General features: G+C 42.9%; 2 protein-coding genes across 2 annotated transcripts; both read left to right on the forward strand.

Annotated features, from left to right (window-relative positions):
* Window positions 1–1,365: 1,365 nt before the first annotated feature.
* THUMPD3 (THUMP domain containing 3) lies at window positions 1,366–7,952 on the forward strand. Its single transcript, XM_067303531.1, has 9 exons — window positions 1,366–1,679; window positions 2,465–2,542; window positions 3,039–3,572; window positions 4,668–4,798; window positions 5,206–5,275; window positions 5,684–5,799; window positions 5,984–6,094; window positions 6,321–6,444; window positions 6,745–7,952. Exons 1-9 carry the CDS (start codon window positions 1,434–1,436, stop codon window positions 6,874–6,876), a joined length of 1,542 nt encoding a protein of 513 aa, XP_067159632.1. The 5' UTR covers window positions 1,366–1,433; the 3' UTR covers window positions 6,877–7,952.
* A 2,668-nt stretch (window positions 7,953–10,620) lies between these two features.
* On the forward strand, window positions 10,621–13,188 carry VHL (von Hippel-Lindau tumor suppressor). Its single transcript, XM_067303533.1, has 3 exons — window positions 10,621–10,864; window positions 11,018–11,128; window positions 11,533–13,188. The coding sequence occupies exons 1-3, from the start codon at window positions 10,681–10,683 to the stop codon at window positions 11,715–11,717; spliced, it is 480 nt and encodes a 159-aa protein (XP_067159634.1). The 5' UTR covers window positions 10,621–10,680; the 3' UTR covers window positions 11,718–13,188.
* Window positions 13,189–16,947: the final 3,759 nt, after the last annotated feature.

Consider the following 16,947-nt stretch of genomic DNA (forward strand, 5'->3'; position numbering starts at 1 on the left):
TTTTCCCTGTGAGCGTTGCTGCAGTATGTGTCATTATAGCGTCTGAATGCTTCAGGACATTAAATAATTTATTCTGCCATATTATTTATGGAACTGTGAGGACAGACATATTGTTGCAGTCGTTTTCAGAGTCGCTGCACAACTGCACCTCTTGTAACAAAAGACAAATTATAGGACACATCTATTTTCGCTTTATCAGTTTGAAATCAGATGTAAATTAAGCTCCTCAAAAGTCACCTGCTAAGGTTCTGGTTACACTTTTCTTGCATCTTCATGGACACTCTACACCCAAGAAATCATAGTTCTTACCCTCAAACCTCCTCCTAACGGTACCTATTAATTCAGAAACAGGAAGCACTAGAGAGGCAGTGGATGCTGATCAAATGTACGACTACTTTGTGCTGCTTTTATCCTCCAAACTTTTGCCCTGAACAGCCTTAAATTATATCTGCTTATTCCTTGTACTTCTCAGTGCAATGGAAACTGCCTGGAGTTCTCTGCTGCTTTTTCTCTCTGGATCTCATTTTGACTTGCTTCATTTCCACCCCCACCCCCACCCCCACCCCCCCCGTGTTTGTTTCACATAAAATAAGTTGTTTTCTACGGCCTGTTGCCCCTCCTTTGGTCTGAAATGAGGATATACCGTCAGAGGCCTTAGGACTTTGCTCACAAGGCAAACAGGCGTATACGAAACTCTCATGCATATCGTTTATGATGAAAGAAGGGAACGCAGCACTTCCGAGGGGGGAGAGGCTGTGGCTACTCGATGTTTCAGAGACTATTTGAAATCCCATGGGTTTATGAGAAGCCAGGCCAGGCCAAGCAGGGCTGTACGGGATCGTGCCGGGCTGCAGCCCGCGGCGCCGCACTGCGCTCCCCGCCGAAACAACGGGGGCTTTCTGCTCCCGCGTCTTTCTCCAGACGGTCCGGAAGCTCCTTGCGCAGAAGGCTCCTCAGTGAACAGATGAAACTACAGGCTCCGCTCAACCACGCGAAACGGCCGTAATTCCATTCACACAAACCGCGTGAACTGCTGCGTGTTGTCTGAAGTGTTTTAGCAGACATAATCAAGGGACACAAGGGCTGTCAGGTGCCTTGTGAAGAGGCGGGCACGGCCGCAAAGGCCTGCGGAGCACTGCCGGATCGAGAGCGCCTCGCCCAGGCCCGCTGCTCGCATGCCGGCCCCGCGGCGCCTTACTGCTGCACGCGCAGGGGCCGCGGCGAGGGGAGGGGCGGGGCGACGCAAGCCACGCCCCCGAGCGGCCCGGCCACGCCCCCGAGCGGCCCGGCCCGGCTCCGCCCACGCAGGCGCGCGCCGCCGCGACCCCGGAAGCGGAAGCGGGAGGGGCGCGGGCGGAGCCGGGAGCGCGTGGCGCGCGTGGCGGGCGGCCCCTGCCCGTGGCGCCGTGACGGCGGCCGCGCGCAGCCCCAGCATGTCGGAAGCGACGGTGACGGCGGCAGCCGGCAGCGCGCTCGCGGAGGGCGGCGGCGAGGCCGGCGGGGCGCCCCCGCGGGGCGCGGAGAGCGGCGGCCCCGCCGTGGTCATCGGCGCCACCGTGCCCACGGGCTTCGAGCTGACGGCGGCGGAGGAGGTGAAGGAGAAGCTGGGCTCGCAGTGCGCCGTCAGCAAGGACCGCGGCAAGATCTACTTCGAGATCGCCGTGGAGAGCCTCTCGCAGGTGCGCCTGCGGCGGGGACGCGCCCGCCCCGGCCCCGGGCCGGCCACCGCGCTGCCCGCGCTGCCCGCCCGCGCTCGGTCCCGGGGAGCAGTCGGGCACAGCCGTGGCACCGCGGCCCACGACCGGCGGCGCCTCCGGGGCAGCTCCTGGTTCACCCCAACGCTGCGCATCAGCAGTACTCGCTCAGGGATTTCTTTCCTCCGGAGCCTGTCCTTGCACCGAATCTGCAAATGCGGTCGTTTCTGGAACCGAACATGATCCCTCACTATAGACTCCATAGGAGCCTTTTCGTTTTTAATGTAATACTCTGTCGCCGTCAAGTTATTTTGTTTCCTCTGATAGTTCTAACAAAACTGAAGGTATTTTTAGTGCAAATGACAGTAATAATATCCTATCGTTAGCACAACATTTTTGTTTTAAAGGCAGTCAATCAATATGAAAAACACTTGAAAATTCTGCTTCAGCTATCTTGTTTTCAGTAATTGAATTTAGATTTCTTTTTTAAACATAGATGAAGTAAAACATGGAGAACTTAAGTCACTGCAAGGAAGTCTTCCTTTTCCTCTGTATTTACATATAGAGTGATAGCCTACATTTAAACAATAACAGTGGAAAAGAGTGATTTTAGAAATATCTTTGCAATTACATATTCCAGCTGTGAACTGTTACACAGAGGTATCTTAAATCTAGACATAAGCTGATGAATTCTTAATCATAAATAAACACAAACTCTTACACATATATATGGCTAGAAACATACCATGATTGTTTCTCTTTTCCTCTAGGTCCATCGTCTAAGATCAGTGGATAACCTATTTGTTGTTGTTCAGGAGTTCAAAGACTATCAATTCAAAGAAAATAAGGTGAGTTAATCTCATATCTTTTTCAGTCAGTTTTGTATTTTGGGGTAGGTTTTTTAATTTAAGACTAGATTCAGAGAGTTTTGTGAGCAAGGGTTTCTTACTTTATTTGTGATGCATTATGCTGCTTCCTCTTTGCTGGCTTGTAAAATCAAAGTTCAGTCACGTTGTCCGGCATGAATTTCTTCAGAATGTTCCATAGGCGAAATCTAGGATGAGAGCAAATACAGTGTTTGTAGGACACACTTAAGTGCAGGACAGTCAAGTATCACCTTGATCTCTTACTTTAGCGTTACTTATTTATTTGACAAGATAATTATGAAATACTGTGGAAAGTTGTGAGTTTTAAAATGCAGCTCAGTTTAGTTATGGCAAAAATAGCACAAAAAGCTGTTAGTGTTGCTTAAATATGTAGCCAGCTATGTGGTTAGAAAACTAACTCACTCAAATGACTTCCCAAAAAACAAAAAAAAGATACGTTCTTCTGTGTCTGTTAAAGGAAGATGCTCTAAAGGATTTGGAAGATCTGGTTAAAAAACTGCCTTGGACCGAACCTTTGAAAGTATGGGAGCTGAACAACAGCTTAAAAAAGAAAAAGACAAAACGCAAGAAACATAATCTGCAGAGTACTGCAAGCAAAGAAAAGTTGAATGAAGATGGAGAAGAAGAAAGAACAGATCAAAAAGATGCCAGTAAGCAGTTGCAGGACTCTGCCCCAAACGCTGCAGGTACAGAATCTGCTAGCGGTCAGGATACAGAAAAGACGCAAGGAGGGATACCACAGAATGGCAATGACGATGATAACGAACAATCGGATGCTAAAGATGAATCGCACGCCAGTTCTGGGAATGAAAACAAAGCTGGTGATGGAAAGAAAGGTGAAGGAGACGTGAACGTGTTAAAGTTCCGTGTTACATGCAACAGAGCAGGAGAAAAGCACAGCTTTACATCGAATGATGCTGCAAGAGACTTCGGTGGAGCTGTGCAGGAGCATTTCCAGTGGAAAGCTGACATGACTAACTTTGATGTAGAGGTATAGCGCTGTGCCTTAGAAATAACTACATATGTCATTTTAAATGATTCTTTCTTAATCCTGATCCTTAGAGATCTCTAAAATACCTTCAAAAGATGAACCGGGAACTAAAAATAGTTAAGGCTGAAATCATGGCAAGCATGATTGTGCCATATTGGTACATTATTGTGTTTCCTCACATCCCACTTGCTAATGCCTCCTTAGTTGTTTATAATAACTATCTCTTTTGTGTCCCAAGGTGGGCACTTCTCTTCCTCAAGCTCTCCTTGCTCTGCAAACACTGTCTTTTTCTCCTCAGGTTAACTGATTAACATCAGGTCACAGTCGAGTTGGTGCTCAAAAGCTTTCCCCTCCCCCTCAACTATAGCAAATGGTCTAATACTAAGTATTATCTTCTCCTATAGAGTTTGGTCTCATTCATATTTAAATATAATGTAGGTGGCCTTCTGCTTTATTTTTATTTTTTGATTAATCCATTGTTTTATATCAGTATAAATTAACATATGATATTCCATCTAGAAGCAGTAGTTTTATGATTGGAGGGGGTTAAAAAAAGGTTAACATTAGCTATCAAGTATTTATTACCATAGCGAAAGTAGAGATTTGGAAAGGAGGTCCAGCAGATGTGGTCTATCAATGTTCTTTTGAAGGGCAGAAAAACAAAGAAAGTTTTTCTTGCAAGTCTGTTAAGGCCTGGCTTGAATAATGCTTTCACCTTTCAAATTGATATGGTAAAGGGAACCAGGAATATGATTTTTATTGCTGCTTTGTGAATGCTGCCCTGTGGCTTGCAGGAATTATCCCGCTTCCACTGCATACTTAAAGCAAAACTTTTAAAAAGTTAGCATAATGTTTGCAGAGCTTTTTGAAATCTTGTGTAAAAGAATCTGTGTGAATGAGAAAAGCTATGCTGTCCTTAATCTTGTCCTTTGTCCTCATTACAAACTGTGCACTGCTTTTCTTCCAAGAATGCTCAGCATCTTTTGTACATATTTCCTATTTTTAAATTGCCATCTGTGTTTCATGCAAACATTGACCAGATGTAGTACAGGAAACTTTTGTTACTTCTGAAATTTAGTTCAAGTTTTTCTTTAGGTTCTTCTGAATATTCACAATAACGAAGTAGTTGTGGGCATTGCATTAACTGAGGAGAGTCTTCACAGAAGAAACATTACACATTTTGGACCAACAACTCTTCGATCAACCCTTGCTTATGGCATGCTTAGGTCAGTGTAATTGCATAATTATATATTATTTTCAATTATCAAGTAACTTGTTTCAGAAGTTAGAACCTGTATCCCTCCATCCCTTCCTGAAAAGCCATTTCTATTCATTCTTTTTTTTTTAAAGCATAGTTGTTGAAACAGTGTTTCGTAATTACTAATAATCACTGGATGTTTTCCAGGTTAGAAAAATAAATGTTTGCTTTGATGCATTAGACGCTTTTCAAAATAATGTCTGACATTTTTGAAAATATTATACATATAAAATGCTAATTGACAAATGGAAATAATAATTACAAAAAAGTTATTTTGTTAGAAGGGTAAAATTAGAGTTCTTTAGTTTTCCTTCCTTACAGAAACTTATGCTTTCGTTATGACTTTTTTCATGTTATCTTCTTTGTGTTTCTCAGACTCTGTGATCCACAGCCAACAGATATCATAATTGATCCAATGTGTGGAACAGGTGCAATACCAATAGAGGTGATTCTTTTATTTTTTCAACTTAAAACTTACAGCAGTATCTGCAACTGAATAATATGTGTAAGGTTTTTTTGGTAAAAATTAAATAGTCAACATCAAAGGTATCTTGCTGACTTTTAAACAGCTACAAATATATTTTTTTGTAAATTACTTCATTCTCCTTCCCCAAGCTAAAGCAGGAAGAAACTAAATCCAAAGGTATTTTGAGCTTTTAAGACACATAGTACCTGTAACAAGTATCTGTTAGAGAATTTTACAATGGTTGAAGTCTACTTCCAATTGCTGTGTTGTATTCTGTTATACTGAGTAATTCTTCTTTTTCTTCTTCTTTTTCTTTTTCTTTTTCTTTTTTTTTTTTAAGCAAGTGCTGTTAATGCTAATGATGCTTATTATCATATTTTTCCCTAGGGAGCTGCAGAATGGCCTAGTTGCTACCATATTGCTGGTGATAACAACCCACAAGCTGTAAAGAGAGCAGCAAACAATATCTGCTCTTTACTAAAGAAAAATGAGAATAAGGAAAGGTGAGAAGAGTACAAGTGACTTTCTTTTCATAGTGTTGCATGTAAAGAAATCCATTTTGCATGCGTTTACCTGAATACTTTGTTCACATTTTCCTATGTATTCTTTTGCTGATGTTATAGACCTCTTAATTTAAAAATATTCCTCAGTAAGCCATGTCTGAGATAATCATCTTTGCACTTGCAGCAGTACTTCCTTGGGCATACCCTTAGATATCATTCAGTGGGATATTTGCAATCTCCCTTTGCGGACTGGTTCTGTGGATATTATTGTGACAGACATGCCATTTGGAAAGAGGTGAGGTATCATTTTTTTAAGTTGCTGTGCTTAACTTCCACTACTGTATGTGCTCGCGTGTCCAGGGTTCTTTCTAGTTAGTCAATTGGTCCTAATGAAGAAGTGCTGATGTACTCTATATTAAAAATGCAGGTTGAAATGAATAGTAAAAAAAGTCATGTCCGCAAGGCCAACTGCAGTTAACTGTTTTTCAACAATCACAAAGAGGTTTTAATTTATTTTATAGGATAGGGTCTAAGAAGAAGAATTGGGATCTCTATCCAGCCTGCCTTATGGAGATGGGCCGGATCTGCAGACCTGGGACAGGCAGAGCTGTGCTGCTTACGCAAGACAAGAAATGCTTTGCCAAGGTATGTTACCTGAGACAAAACTTTACAAGTAAATCAAACCTATTTTTACACATAAAAATATATTTAGAAAGAAATTGCAAGCTGATTTTTATTACAGAAGAGGATCTATTTTTAGAGAAATAGTTACTAGTATCAACTTATTTTAACACATTAGACCTGAAGAGTCCTTTGACTTTGCCTTCAGAGGTGATTTGGGATAACCAAAAAATGATTAATGTCTAAAGCAAATGTATCCTTATTAACTTATTTTGAAGCCACCACCAATGTCTGTTTTTCTGCGGTTATTTTTTTTGATTGTAGGCCTTGTCAAGAATGGGACACATATGGCGTAAAGGTCAAACAGTATGGGTGAATGTAGGGGGACTTCATGCTGCAGTGTATCTTCTGAAACGCACCTGGGAAAGAGCAGAAGAAAAAAGATCTTTCTGGTAACTCACGTGGAAGAAAACAGCAGACACCTCCAGAATTTCTTGAATAGCAGTCTGGTAAAGCTGACACCTGAGATTGTAGGTCCGTCAATTCCTAAGGAAAAAAAAAAGTTTGCAGAAATTGTGTAACATGAATATTGAACCAGGGATCAGCTTGGGAACTGTCAGTTGTACTTTGTGTTCTGAAACCTTATTTAAATCGCCTCTCTCCTCTGCCTCCCAAACTGAAATTCGCTACTGGAATTAGTAATGCTTTCCTTTGCCTGAGTCTTCTCTACCATGTCCATTTTATTTTTCAGATAAATGTACATGTCCTCTGCTTATAGTAGAAAACATATTCACGCATCTTTGGAGGTAACAGTTAACTTTTTTCTCCAGACTGTAGAAATTGTACATATATCTTGAAATGACTAACAGGACTACTAAGATTGTCATCTTGCAGGGCTTAGAGGCAGTATCTCTTTAGTGTCAGATTTTTCCAGATTGTTGTTTTCTAATTTATACCATTGCCCAAATGTAAACAGGATAATAAACTAGTATCTGGGTTTTTTATACCCTGATAAGTAAATACCAATTCTTTAACAGTACGTTGATGCTGCTGTTTTCCTTTCCTGTTACCTCAACTTAGCGCTAATTACTAGTAAATGTTTAATTCATGTTTTAATGTACCACTGCCATAGGTGAGGTGGGGTAGCAACACAGCCTTAGCACTGTCTGTAGTTACTATGTGAATAATGGAGATACTTTTAGCAGTTATTAAAAAGTTCATATTTTCAATGTCTACTGTAGACAGATCAAGGTGGCAGTATGTTTAAATTCATTAGGTGACTTAAACTGCTGTAGTTATGCCACCATCTTTACAAAAATGTTATTTCCAGTTGAATAAATTGAAGTTGCAAGTATGATTTCTTCTGTAAATGTACTGTGATTTCTCAAGCCTCCTTTTCTTTTCTCATCAGGGACTGAAAACACTAGTTTTCTTTACCAGTTTGTCATTTTCATTAAGGTGTAATCATGCTAACTACGTGTAAGTGTTTAAAGGTGGAATAACAAGTATTAAAGTTTTAGATGTTTTGCATAGGAGATAAGTCTTATTTGCATTCTTTCTCTGGCCTGTGTCCAGTAACGGATAATGCAGTCCTTTATTCACTACACAGTTGTCTTTTTGGATGAAATAATGCTAACAGTGCCCTTTTAATTCTTTCCTGCTCTTTATCGTTTATATGACTGTGTCAAGCTAATAGCCACAGTTTCTGCATGAGGTGGCTATCCGAACACTCGTGTTACAGTGAACTTTACAACTTAACCTGGATATATTAGGTTCTTAAAATACATTAATGCCTTGGTGGGTTGCTACTGTTGATATCTCTTAAAAGGAAAAACAAGCACTGTAGTATTTTAAGACCTTAAATTGTGCATTTTGAAATATTTTTTTCTTGTGTTAAAGATTAGGATAAGATAAGTCATCTCTTTTTGGCCTGCAAGATGATACAGTTGTTTTGTTTTTAAACCACAGCTAATATTAAATAGATTCAAATCAGATAGCTGTGACCTAGCAAATTAGGCTTTAACTAATATCAGGATATGGATGCTAACATTATAGGCTGCTGCTGTGACTTTATACTGGATTATTAATAGTAATCACACTAAAATGCAGTCTCACATGATTGTGATGTGTTTCATAAGAAATGGTATGTTTGAAAATATTAAAGAACTCAGGAACAGTAAGATGTACAGTGATGTGCATCTGTTCTCTCATAAATGTGAGTGCTCTAGTTGTACAATATAAAGCAGCTTCTCTTAAAGATTACGCTTTTGTTTTTATGAAAGATTGGTACCAGACACTGAGGATAACAGATGTTTTCAATTAAGACAATCAGCCTCATTGTCTATTTATGTGCTGTGTAATCCCCACAATGCTGTATGCAGGTTCTTTCAGTTCAGTAAGTCTCTGAAGTACGTGCCCCTTCCATGCTACTGTGAATTCTTAATGTTTTTTCTATCATAGAGAGAAGCTTGAGAAGTAACTTCTTTTGAACAAGGGGAAGTGAGCAAGCCTACCCAACAGTTCTTACACATTCAAGTGTACTGGAAAAAATACAACTGATAAGTAATAGTTTCTCCTATGTAGTTTTTAACCAATTTACACACTTCTCCCTCACAGGTTACTAGAGAGACAGTACAGGAATGAATGTATGCAAGCGTCCTTCATTTAAGACTTTCTACAACATGTTAAGTATTTAACATAAAAGAAAGTGCTAATAGAGGTGCTGAGACATACAGGAAAAAAGCATTATGTTGACAGCTTCAGTGCTGTAGCCTGCAATGACTATGAAGGCAAAAAATATTAAACTGCTTGCAAGCATAAAATGCTGTTTTGAGGGATATCATTTGTCATGTACTTGAAAATGCAAAACATATTCTGAGGAAGCTTATCATTTTTCCAGAAAGGCTAAAATCCTTTATTTGTATAGGAAAAACTTAAAGCCATTAGTGTCTCAGCTCAGTCTGTTCAATTTTATTTTTAAAGCTGCTTTGCAAAAAATCTGTTAGTGCATCTCCTGCCCTAGTTTTTCCTTCAGCCCTGTATCACAGGAAAAGGAATGGTCCCATGAAAGAAAGATCAGGCTCTTAATAAGAATTTTTCAGATGTAACTTTGATGATTTAAGCACACTTCTGTTTTCTTTTATGGAGAAGAAACTCTTGTATTACAATAGAATATGGTAGTCCAGCTTAGTGGGGGGTTTTTGTTTTTTTTTTAGGCAAAACTGCAGACAAGACTGATGTTTAATAATAACATCAAACTAAAGGGGAAGGTCCTTTTGCATTGGGCTTTAGTTCTCCTAAGCTGCCAACAGCCTCATGAAAAGTGTGTTCAAGTTAAAATCTGAACTTGCAAATTAATTTGGAATTTAGCCTCTCACGTTTTGACCATAAAAGCTGGTGTATACTTAAGTTTGTTGATACAGCTTTAGCACGTTATAAGCACTATAAAAGCCTTGCCTTTGCAAGTCAAGCAAAGCTGCAGGCAGGTGAACGATCGGCTCCTGGCAGCAGCGCGCCCGGGCCGCCGGCCTGTCCCAGAGGAAAAGCACCCCTAAAAGATGCGGACGTGGTGCAGAAGGGGCAGGGACACCGTCACGTCCTCCCTCGCGAAGGCTCGACTTCATGACCGAAGTAAGGCTCTTTCAACAGATTTCGGGGGAATTTCATGGCCTTTCTCATACTTTGAAAAAATGTTTTCCAGACATGTATTTGAAAAAAAATGTAGGTATCACTTATTATTAAGACTTGCTACTTTTGACAAAAGCAAGTGTGCCCCGTGCTTCGTTGGCCGTTTCTGGGGTCTTTCACGCTGCCCTCCCTTCCTTTAAGGAGCAGGAAAAACACGTCCTGCCCGGCGGCGTTGCACAACAGCGCGAAGGCAAAAGAGAAAAACGCCGCGGGGAAAGTTTTTAAAAGTCCCTGGAAAACCCCCCGCGGAGCGCCCGCCTGCGCGGCGTGGCGCAGGGGTCCCGCCTGGCCCCGGCTCTCGGGACCCGCCGGGGACCCGCGGCGCGGCGCGGGGCCGTCAGTCACATCCGCGCCCTGACTCGCCGCGGAGGCGCCGCCGCCACCGCCTCACGCCCGGGGCAGCCCCCTCTCCCCCCCCACCCCGCGCGGCCGTTGGCGGCGCACTGCGCGTGCGCGCTCGCGCTCCCCCTCCCCGCCGCGGCCGGCGCCCCGCGCATGCGCGTCGCGCCGCCCCGCTTCGCTTCGCTTGGCCCGGCCGCGCGGGTCCCGGGAAGCGGCGGCGGCGGCGGCGGGATGCCGCAGGCGGCGGGCGGCGCGGGCGGGCTGCGCTCCGCCAACACGCGGGAGCTCTCCAAGGTGGTCTTCAACAACCGCAGCCCCCGCTCCGTGCTCCCCGTGTGGCTGGACTTCGAGGGCAGGCCGCGCTACTACCCGGTGCTGCAGCCGCGCACCGGCCGCGTCATGCACAGCTACCGCGGTGGGTGCGGGGCGCCGCGCGGGGCGGGGGGAGGCGCGGGGGGGCCGCGGCCGCCTCCCCCCTGAGGCGGGAGGGAGGGAGGGAGGGAGGCGCTGAGGCGCCGGGCGGCCTCGGAGCCTCCTTCAGCGCCGCCCTCGCGCCCCCCCGCCGCAGGCCACCTCTGGCTGTTCCGCGACGCGGGGACGAACGACGCGCTGCTCGTCAACCGGCAGGAGCTGTTCGTCGCCGCTCCCGACGTGAGCAAAGCGGACATCACGCTGCCAGGTAAAGCGCTTCGCCCTCGCCTCGCCCGCCCCGCTGCGAGGGCCCCGTGCTGGGTCAGGTGCTCAGTGCTTCGTGAAACCTGTCGGCGTGGCAGGAGCAGACCGCGAGGGTTTCGGGAACCAGGCCGCTGCTTTCTTTCGAATAGAGCCACTGATAGATCGTTCATTTTTAAGATTTCCTCTCATTTCTGATGGGTTTCGTTGGATGCCTCATGGCAGCCAATAGCACGTTCTTTTCCTCTCTTTCCCATAACCCTAGTGTGGCGTGAATAGCTCTGCCACGCTTTATCTTCTCTGTATTTCCCGATGTACTGGACAAAGTAACATCTGAGCCAGAGTGTTTCCGGTAGCAGCCTGGTGCCAGTCTCAGGGTGAGTTTTGTTTTGTTTTGTTTTTTTACCTCAGTGTTCACCCTGAAGGAGAGATGTCTCCAGGTTGTTCGCAGTCTGGTCAGACCGATGGACTACAGGAAACTGGACATTGTTCGATCGTTATATGAAGAGCTGGAAGATCATCCTGATATTAAGAAGGATCTTCTGCGGCTTTCTCTGGAGAGAAGTGAAACATTAAGGAAGGGAGTTTCAGAATAAAATGGATGTTGTTCATTCCAGACTCTTTAAATGGCAAACCACTGAGTTTAAGCAGGAGTAACCACCCTGAAACGAGCCGAGAGCTGATGTCTGTATTTCATGTTCTGAAACATACACTCAGTTAGTGAAGGTATACGAAACTTGTTATGACGGTAAGTCAGGTCCAAAAGACTAAACACCATGTAAACATATGCCAAGTTCATGATGGTTCAGTTCTGCTCTTAGTTATGCGTATTGCAGACCTGTGACTCTAGAGGCCTTGCGTGGATGAAACTCAGAGAAGAATTTTAACTTGGTCTATTTCAGAACATGCCATAGTGATTTAAGATCAGGTCACCTATTTAGCGAATATGCATACAGATCAACTTTCTCTGCTTTAGAAAGTAAATTACACCAAGGATTAGTTTAATCCAAACTCTAATCATTGTAAGTGGCAGAATAACAGCAGTTTTGGTCAAATAGTTTGATTTTGGTGGAATTCCACTTTTTCGCACTTAGGCTAAATTTGCCTCTGATTCAGAAAGTGTGAGGGATGTTTGTTTATATTTGTGAGAGCTTGCACCACCTTCTGAGGGCCTGACCGGAAACTTTATGTTGATGGAAAGATGAAGTGTGTAAAAGCTTGGGGTTTTCTGCCTCTTTCCTTTCCATTTATAAACCCATGTCCTAGTAATACCTTGAGGTTGACAAATTTTTACACAGATCATACTTGTAATGCCTTATTTGTCCTTCATTATTGGATTCTTCACTGGTTTGTCTCAGGGTGATTCAACCTGGTCAGCCACATTGGCTGTATCCTAGTTTTGGGGCGCCTTTCCCCTCTGCACCTCCACGCCTGCTCCTCCAGCTTCCCATACGGCTGTAGGAGGTAGCATTCACAGAAGGTAGATGCTTTGAGCCCTGCCTCTCCCCCCACAGCAATGCAGTAGCCATGGTTCAAGTCCTAAGGGGAGGCTTTTTTAGGGAGCATGAGCCACTTAAGTTGCTAGTGCCTCCTAAGGAACAGACAGGAGGCTGTATCAGCTCATCCGAGCCTATTGCTCGATCCAGCTCACAAATTGATATACGCTTTATTTCAGGCAGGCTGGATGAGCAAAGAAAAAGTTTCTTTGACTATATCCTGTTCCCCTCATTCCTCAACGAGAATGTGTATTTGTGTGAATGTACACATGCAATTCAAAGCAGCATTGTTTTTAGCAGATGTATGAATTGTCTACCAAGCAAAAGATGTAGTGCTGTGCCATGTGAGAAGCAGACTGATGCAAGATTATAGCAGATTGTTTGTGGCATATGTTTCTTTCCATTCTAAACATTCTAAACATTCTAAGAACGCAGCTGTGAAACTAAATGACTGACAATATCAACCTATTCTGTTAAGTATGAATTGTCTCCACTTTTTGTACACTTGTTTTTCTTAAAATGAAATGTGCGAACTGATCTTTGTTTGTCATAAAATGTAAATCCACACTAACTTTTTGACTCTCTTCTGTAATTCTGTCAAGTAACTTCACAGTACTTGTAACTGTACGCTTGTTTTCCTGAAGTCCCCTTAAAAGTCATTTTAGTCGTTTAGCATCTTGTTGCTGCGGGACTGCACGTACGTGACACTAAACCGTTATCACAGTTTAGGTAGCGTCTGTGCTTAAATGTAGCTGCATAAGAATTTCCACTGTTGTGGCCTTTTGCAGGTCTGCTTCAGCAACAAGCAAGCGGTTGCAGGATTCAGGAGCAGAGGTCAGTAAGTCATCGAGCTCCTAGGAGTCCTTTGGTCAGAGTGTACTGAGCTGGGCCCTGACAGGCGCAGTCCTACAAATACTTGAGGGAGACATTTCTCTCCCAACGTCCTTGTGATACTGCGCTTTCCGATTAACATATCGGTTTTGTCATCCAATTATACAAAACTGCCCTGCTTGACTCTGGTAGCTTTTCTTTTAACCTAGCAACTATTTGGTCTTAGGTTTTAACACACTTGTACATATTACAAACAGTCTTTATGTTTCTGATTTAGGTGGGGTCTGTGATCTCTTCTGCAGCTCATTAGCATTATTTTAATTTACTCCACTAGTCTGTGACTTTTTCCAGCATATAGCCAGTTGGCAATACTTTAGTACAACATTGATGACCACCAATGCATCAAATTCCTTGGGTTCCTGAATGCTAGAGGGCAGAAAAACATACTGATGTATCTGTGACTGGCCAAAAACAAATGTGAAAGCTCCCTCCTGATCTCATTACTCATAGGAGTGTCCTGTCCTTGCTTAACTTGTAGATAGGTCTGCTGAATTCCCAGGCAACTCACGTACTTCGCTGAAGAGCAGCTCCTGCTAGGCGATGATTAGTTGTGGGTGCCCGATGTTAATTTGCTGTGGTTCAGCCCAGTTTATAAGGAAAGTTTTCTGTCCGTTCTGTTGAAGATGGACTGAGAATAGCTGTGTTACTGTGTAGAAATGAACCAAAGATCCGCCAGAGCACAGAGAGCCCGACTGACGCGGGTACACCCAAAGCAGGGAGCGCTGGATTGTTTACCCGGTTTAAATTAAACAGTCACTGAGTAAAATGCAGAAGCAGTTGTCAGGGTAGAGACCGTTCCTCAGCTATATGCTGTAAGCTGCAGCAACGCATCTACATGATCTCTCTACCTTGTTTCCCCCACCAATTCGTGTTTTAAGAGTGAAACTGATTTAATTCTTCGGAAGACTCTGCATGTTTACCCACAGAATCCCAAGCAGAAGAAGGCATTTCCTTGAATCCTTGAGGAATATAAGTCCCAAGAGAGGAGATCCAAAAACTACTTAATTTCTTTAGTTCTAGTATTTCATCCCATCATTCTAGATCCCATTCTGATGTGGCAAATGCCTCCCTCACAATAAAGAGAGGCTGGACACCCACTTTCGGCTGTCACAAAGTTAGGCACTGTAGCATCTCATTTCTAGCAAACAAAGTCCTTTATTTGGACCTAGTTTAATAACTTTATACCCTTTCACCCTGCAGACCTCTGACTCCCTTTGGTGAAGCCAATATGAGAACATACTTCATTTTGTAGAATAACAAATCTTCTGGTGAATAATTAATATATATTTATAGTGAGACAATTAATGTCTGAAATTTATATTTTCTGTAGATAAGATAACAAAGAAAATTCTGTTCCCATTTTGCAGAGGAAATGGAGTTTTCCAAAGTCATACAAGAAGTCTATGGGAGAAGAAGGGACTGAACACATATACAAGGTCCAGTGTGGAGTCCTACCCACACAGCTGTCTTCTCTGTTCCTCCCACAGCTGCTTTCTTTTCTTGTAATGTGGATGCATTTTCTTGTTATATGAATTCTATAAGAACTTAGCTTTTTAGCTCTCACCTGCTTGTTCATCTGAAGAGCCAATTTTTATATTGACAAACCACGGAATTTTTTTTCCCCACATGCTAGCTTTAAAAAGATAGCAACTTCCTCTGCAAAGTGACAAACAAGTACAAACATGTCTCACGTATAATGGACAAGGTTTTGTTTTTACAGACCGGTGAGTCACACCTGGTGTCATACTCGAGCTACTTGCCACAGTCTGACGGTATTGTCATAGGTGTTGCTGGTTCTGTCTGTCATTTTAACCAAGGTGGTAGTGATTTTGAGTCTGTTAAATAACACCATCCTTTAAATGGGCTAGTCATAAAAGTCAAACCATCCAATGCTCACAAGACCCCACCGTGGACTAGTTCAGTGAGTAATAACACTAGCTCTGTATTTTATTTTTTGTATTTAGAGGCATCCTGGCATAAAAACAATTTGATTACACATTGTCATTGGAATTGCAAATGTGATTGTTCATAATATTTCTCATACCATTTGGTTTTCATTCTTCTGCTAAACACTTGGCTTGAGTATTTAATCAACATGAAAGGCACTGACAGACACAAGCAATTGGCAGAAAAGCCGGTTCCAGTGGAAGCATTAGCTTTCAGAGCAGGTGCCTAAATGCTAAACTGAGAATTTATGGTCATTAAAAAAACCCTACTGATAAAATAAAATAAAATAAAACCTTTATGTGGAGTTATAATGGTGTTTTGGAAAGACAGGCAAACTTATGGAGAAATCATCAACATACACAGGAAAGTATTTTTCCTTCTGTTTTGGAATGCTCCTCTACGTGAGAGTAAAGAGACGAGAGAAAACCCCAGCCAGCTCTAACACATGAAGATCTAAAAATGGAGCCTCCCTTCTTTCAGTCATTCAGCCAGATTAGTAATGAGTGAAAGTTGTAATTTAGTTGTGTCTACTACATTAAAAAATGTGGGTAGTTTTCAGTCCAAATCATAGCTCTGCCTCACTAAAATCCAGCTGAAACTGTGACAGTCCCCAGAGAAGCACAAATGTGAGCGAGGGAAGCGAGGGCCAGAACTGGAAGTTCCAGCTTAACGCAATCGGTGAGTGCGGTGCGGTGGGAAAGAGAGAGTGTGGCATCTGCAGGAAGCGGCAGCGTCACAGGTGAGGGTGAAAAACGCTAGAGAAATGACAAATTCTTTATGTTAACTGTTCAAGAGCTTGAGAGCACACTGCAGTCCAGAGTCCGGTCTAGTACGTCGTGATTTGGAGGTGAAGGCTACAGAACATGGATATATAGGATAATTCTAGTTTCAGTGTGAAAAGGTAATTTTCAGTTTCCATGTAAAACCCTTTATTGCATAAAATGGTTAGTGCCAAACTGAAGCCCTACTCACAGCTAGAGGCATTTTTAAGCAATAGCGGACAAACTATTTCCTTTTTTTTTCTCATTTTCCCACAAGGCAGAGTCTAAAAGGTCTCACGCAGTTAATCCAGGACCCAAGGGGCAGAAGTGTGTTATTTCCAGCCTTTGTCCAGTTCTTTGCAACACCGATTTCTCTCTCATTTTATGTGACCTTAGAAGGAGTTCTGCTCATCTCTCTGCGGCATACAATTTCAGTATGTGTGAGAGGGAAAGCGAGCAGGGAAAAAGGAGCAAAATAAAATAGCTTTAACTATTATTATCGTAATACTTTCAAAACACCTGTCATGAGTCATTAAAATAATAATACATTCTGGACTTTGTTGTGGTTGTTGTTGTTGTTGTTGTCTATCTTTTAACCCTGCACCTACATCAGTATCATATTTTTCACCTTTCCTTGCCACAATGGGGCAAGAAATGAATTGTTACTTTAATGGCACCTGAAGGGTTCATGATTTCTGGGGAAGATGCGTAGCTAAGAAGCACAGATATCT

This window comes from Apteryx mantelli, chromosome 12 (assembly GCF_036417845.1).
Source record: "Apteryx mantelli isolate bAptMan1 chromosome 12, bAptMan1.hap1, whole genome shotgun sequence".
In the NCBI taxonomy this organism is placed as follows: domain Eukaryota; kingdom Metazoa; phylum Chordata; class Aves; order Apterygiformes; family Apterygidae; genus Apteryx; species Apteryx mantelli.

Excerpts from the sequence above, each read along its gene's own strand:
- THUMPD3 (XM_067303531.1), top strand. The coding sequence starts at position 1,434 with ATGTCGGAAGCGACGGTGACGGCGGCAGCCGGCAGCGCGCTCGCGGAG. Across the intron at positions 3,573-4,667 it reads TGACTAACTTTGATGTAGAG|GTTCTTCTGAATATTCACAA; the intron begins GTATAGCGCTGT and ends GTTTTTCTTTAG. Across the intron at positions 5,276-5,683 it reads CAGGTGCAATACCAATAGAG|GGAGCTGCAGAATGGCCTAG; the intron begins GTGATTCTTTTA and ends ATTTTTCCCTAG.
- VHL (XM_067303533.1), top strand. The coding sequence starts at position 10,681 with ATGCCGCAGGCGGCGGGCGGCGCGGGCGGGCTGCGCTCCGCCAACACG. Across the intron at positions 10,865-11,017 it reads CGTCATGCACAGCTACCGCG|GCCACCTCTGGCTGTTCCGC; the intron begins GTGGGTGCGGGG and ends CCCCCGCCGCAG. Across the intron at positions 11,129-11,532 it reads AGCGGACATCACGCTGCCAG|TGTTCACCCTGAAGGAGAGA; the intron begins GTAAAGCGCTTC and ends TTTTTACCTCAG.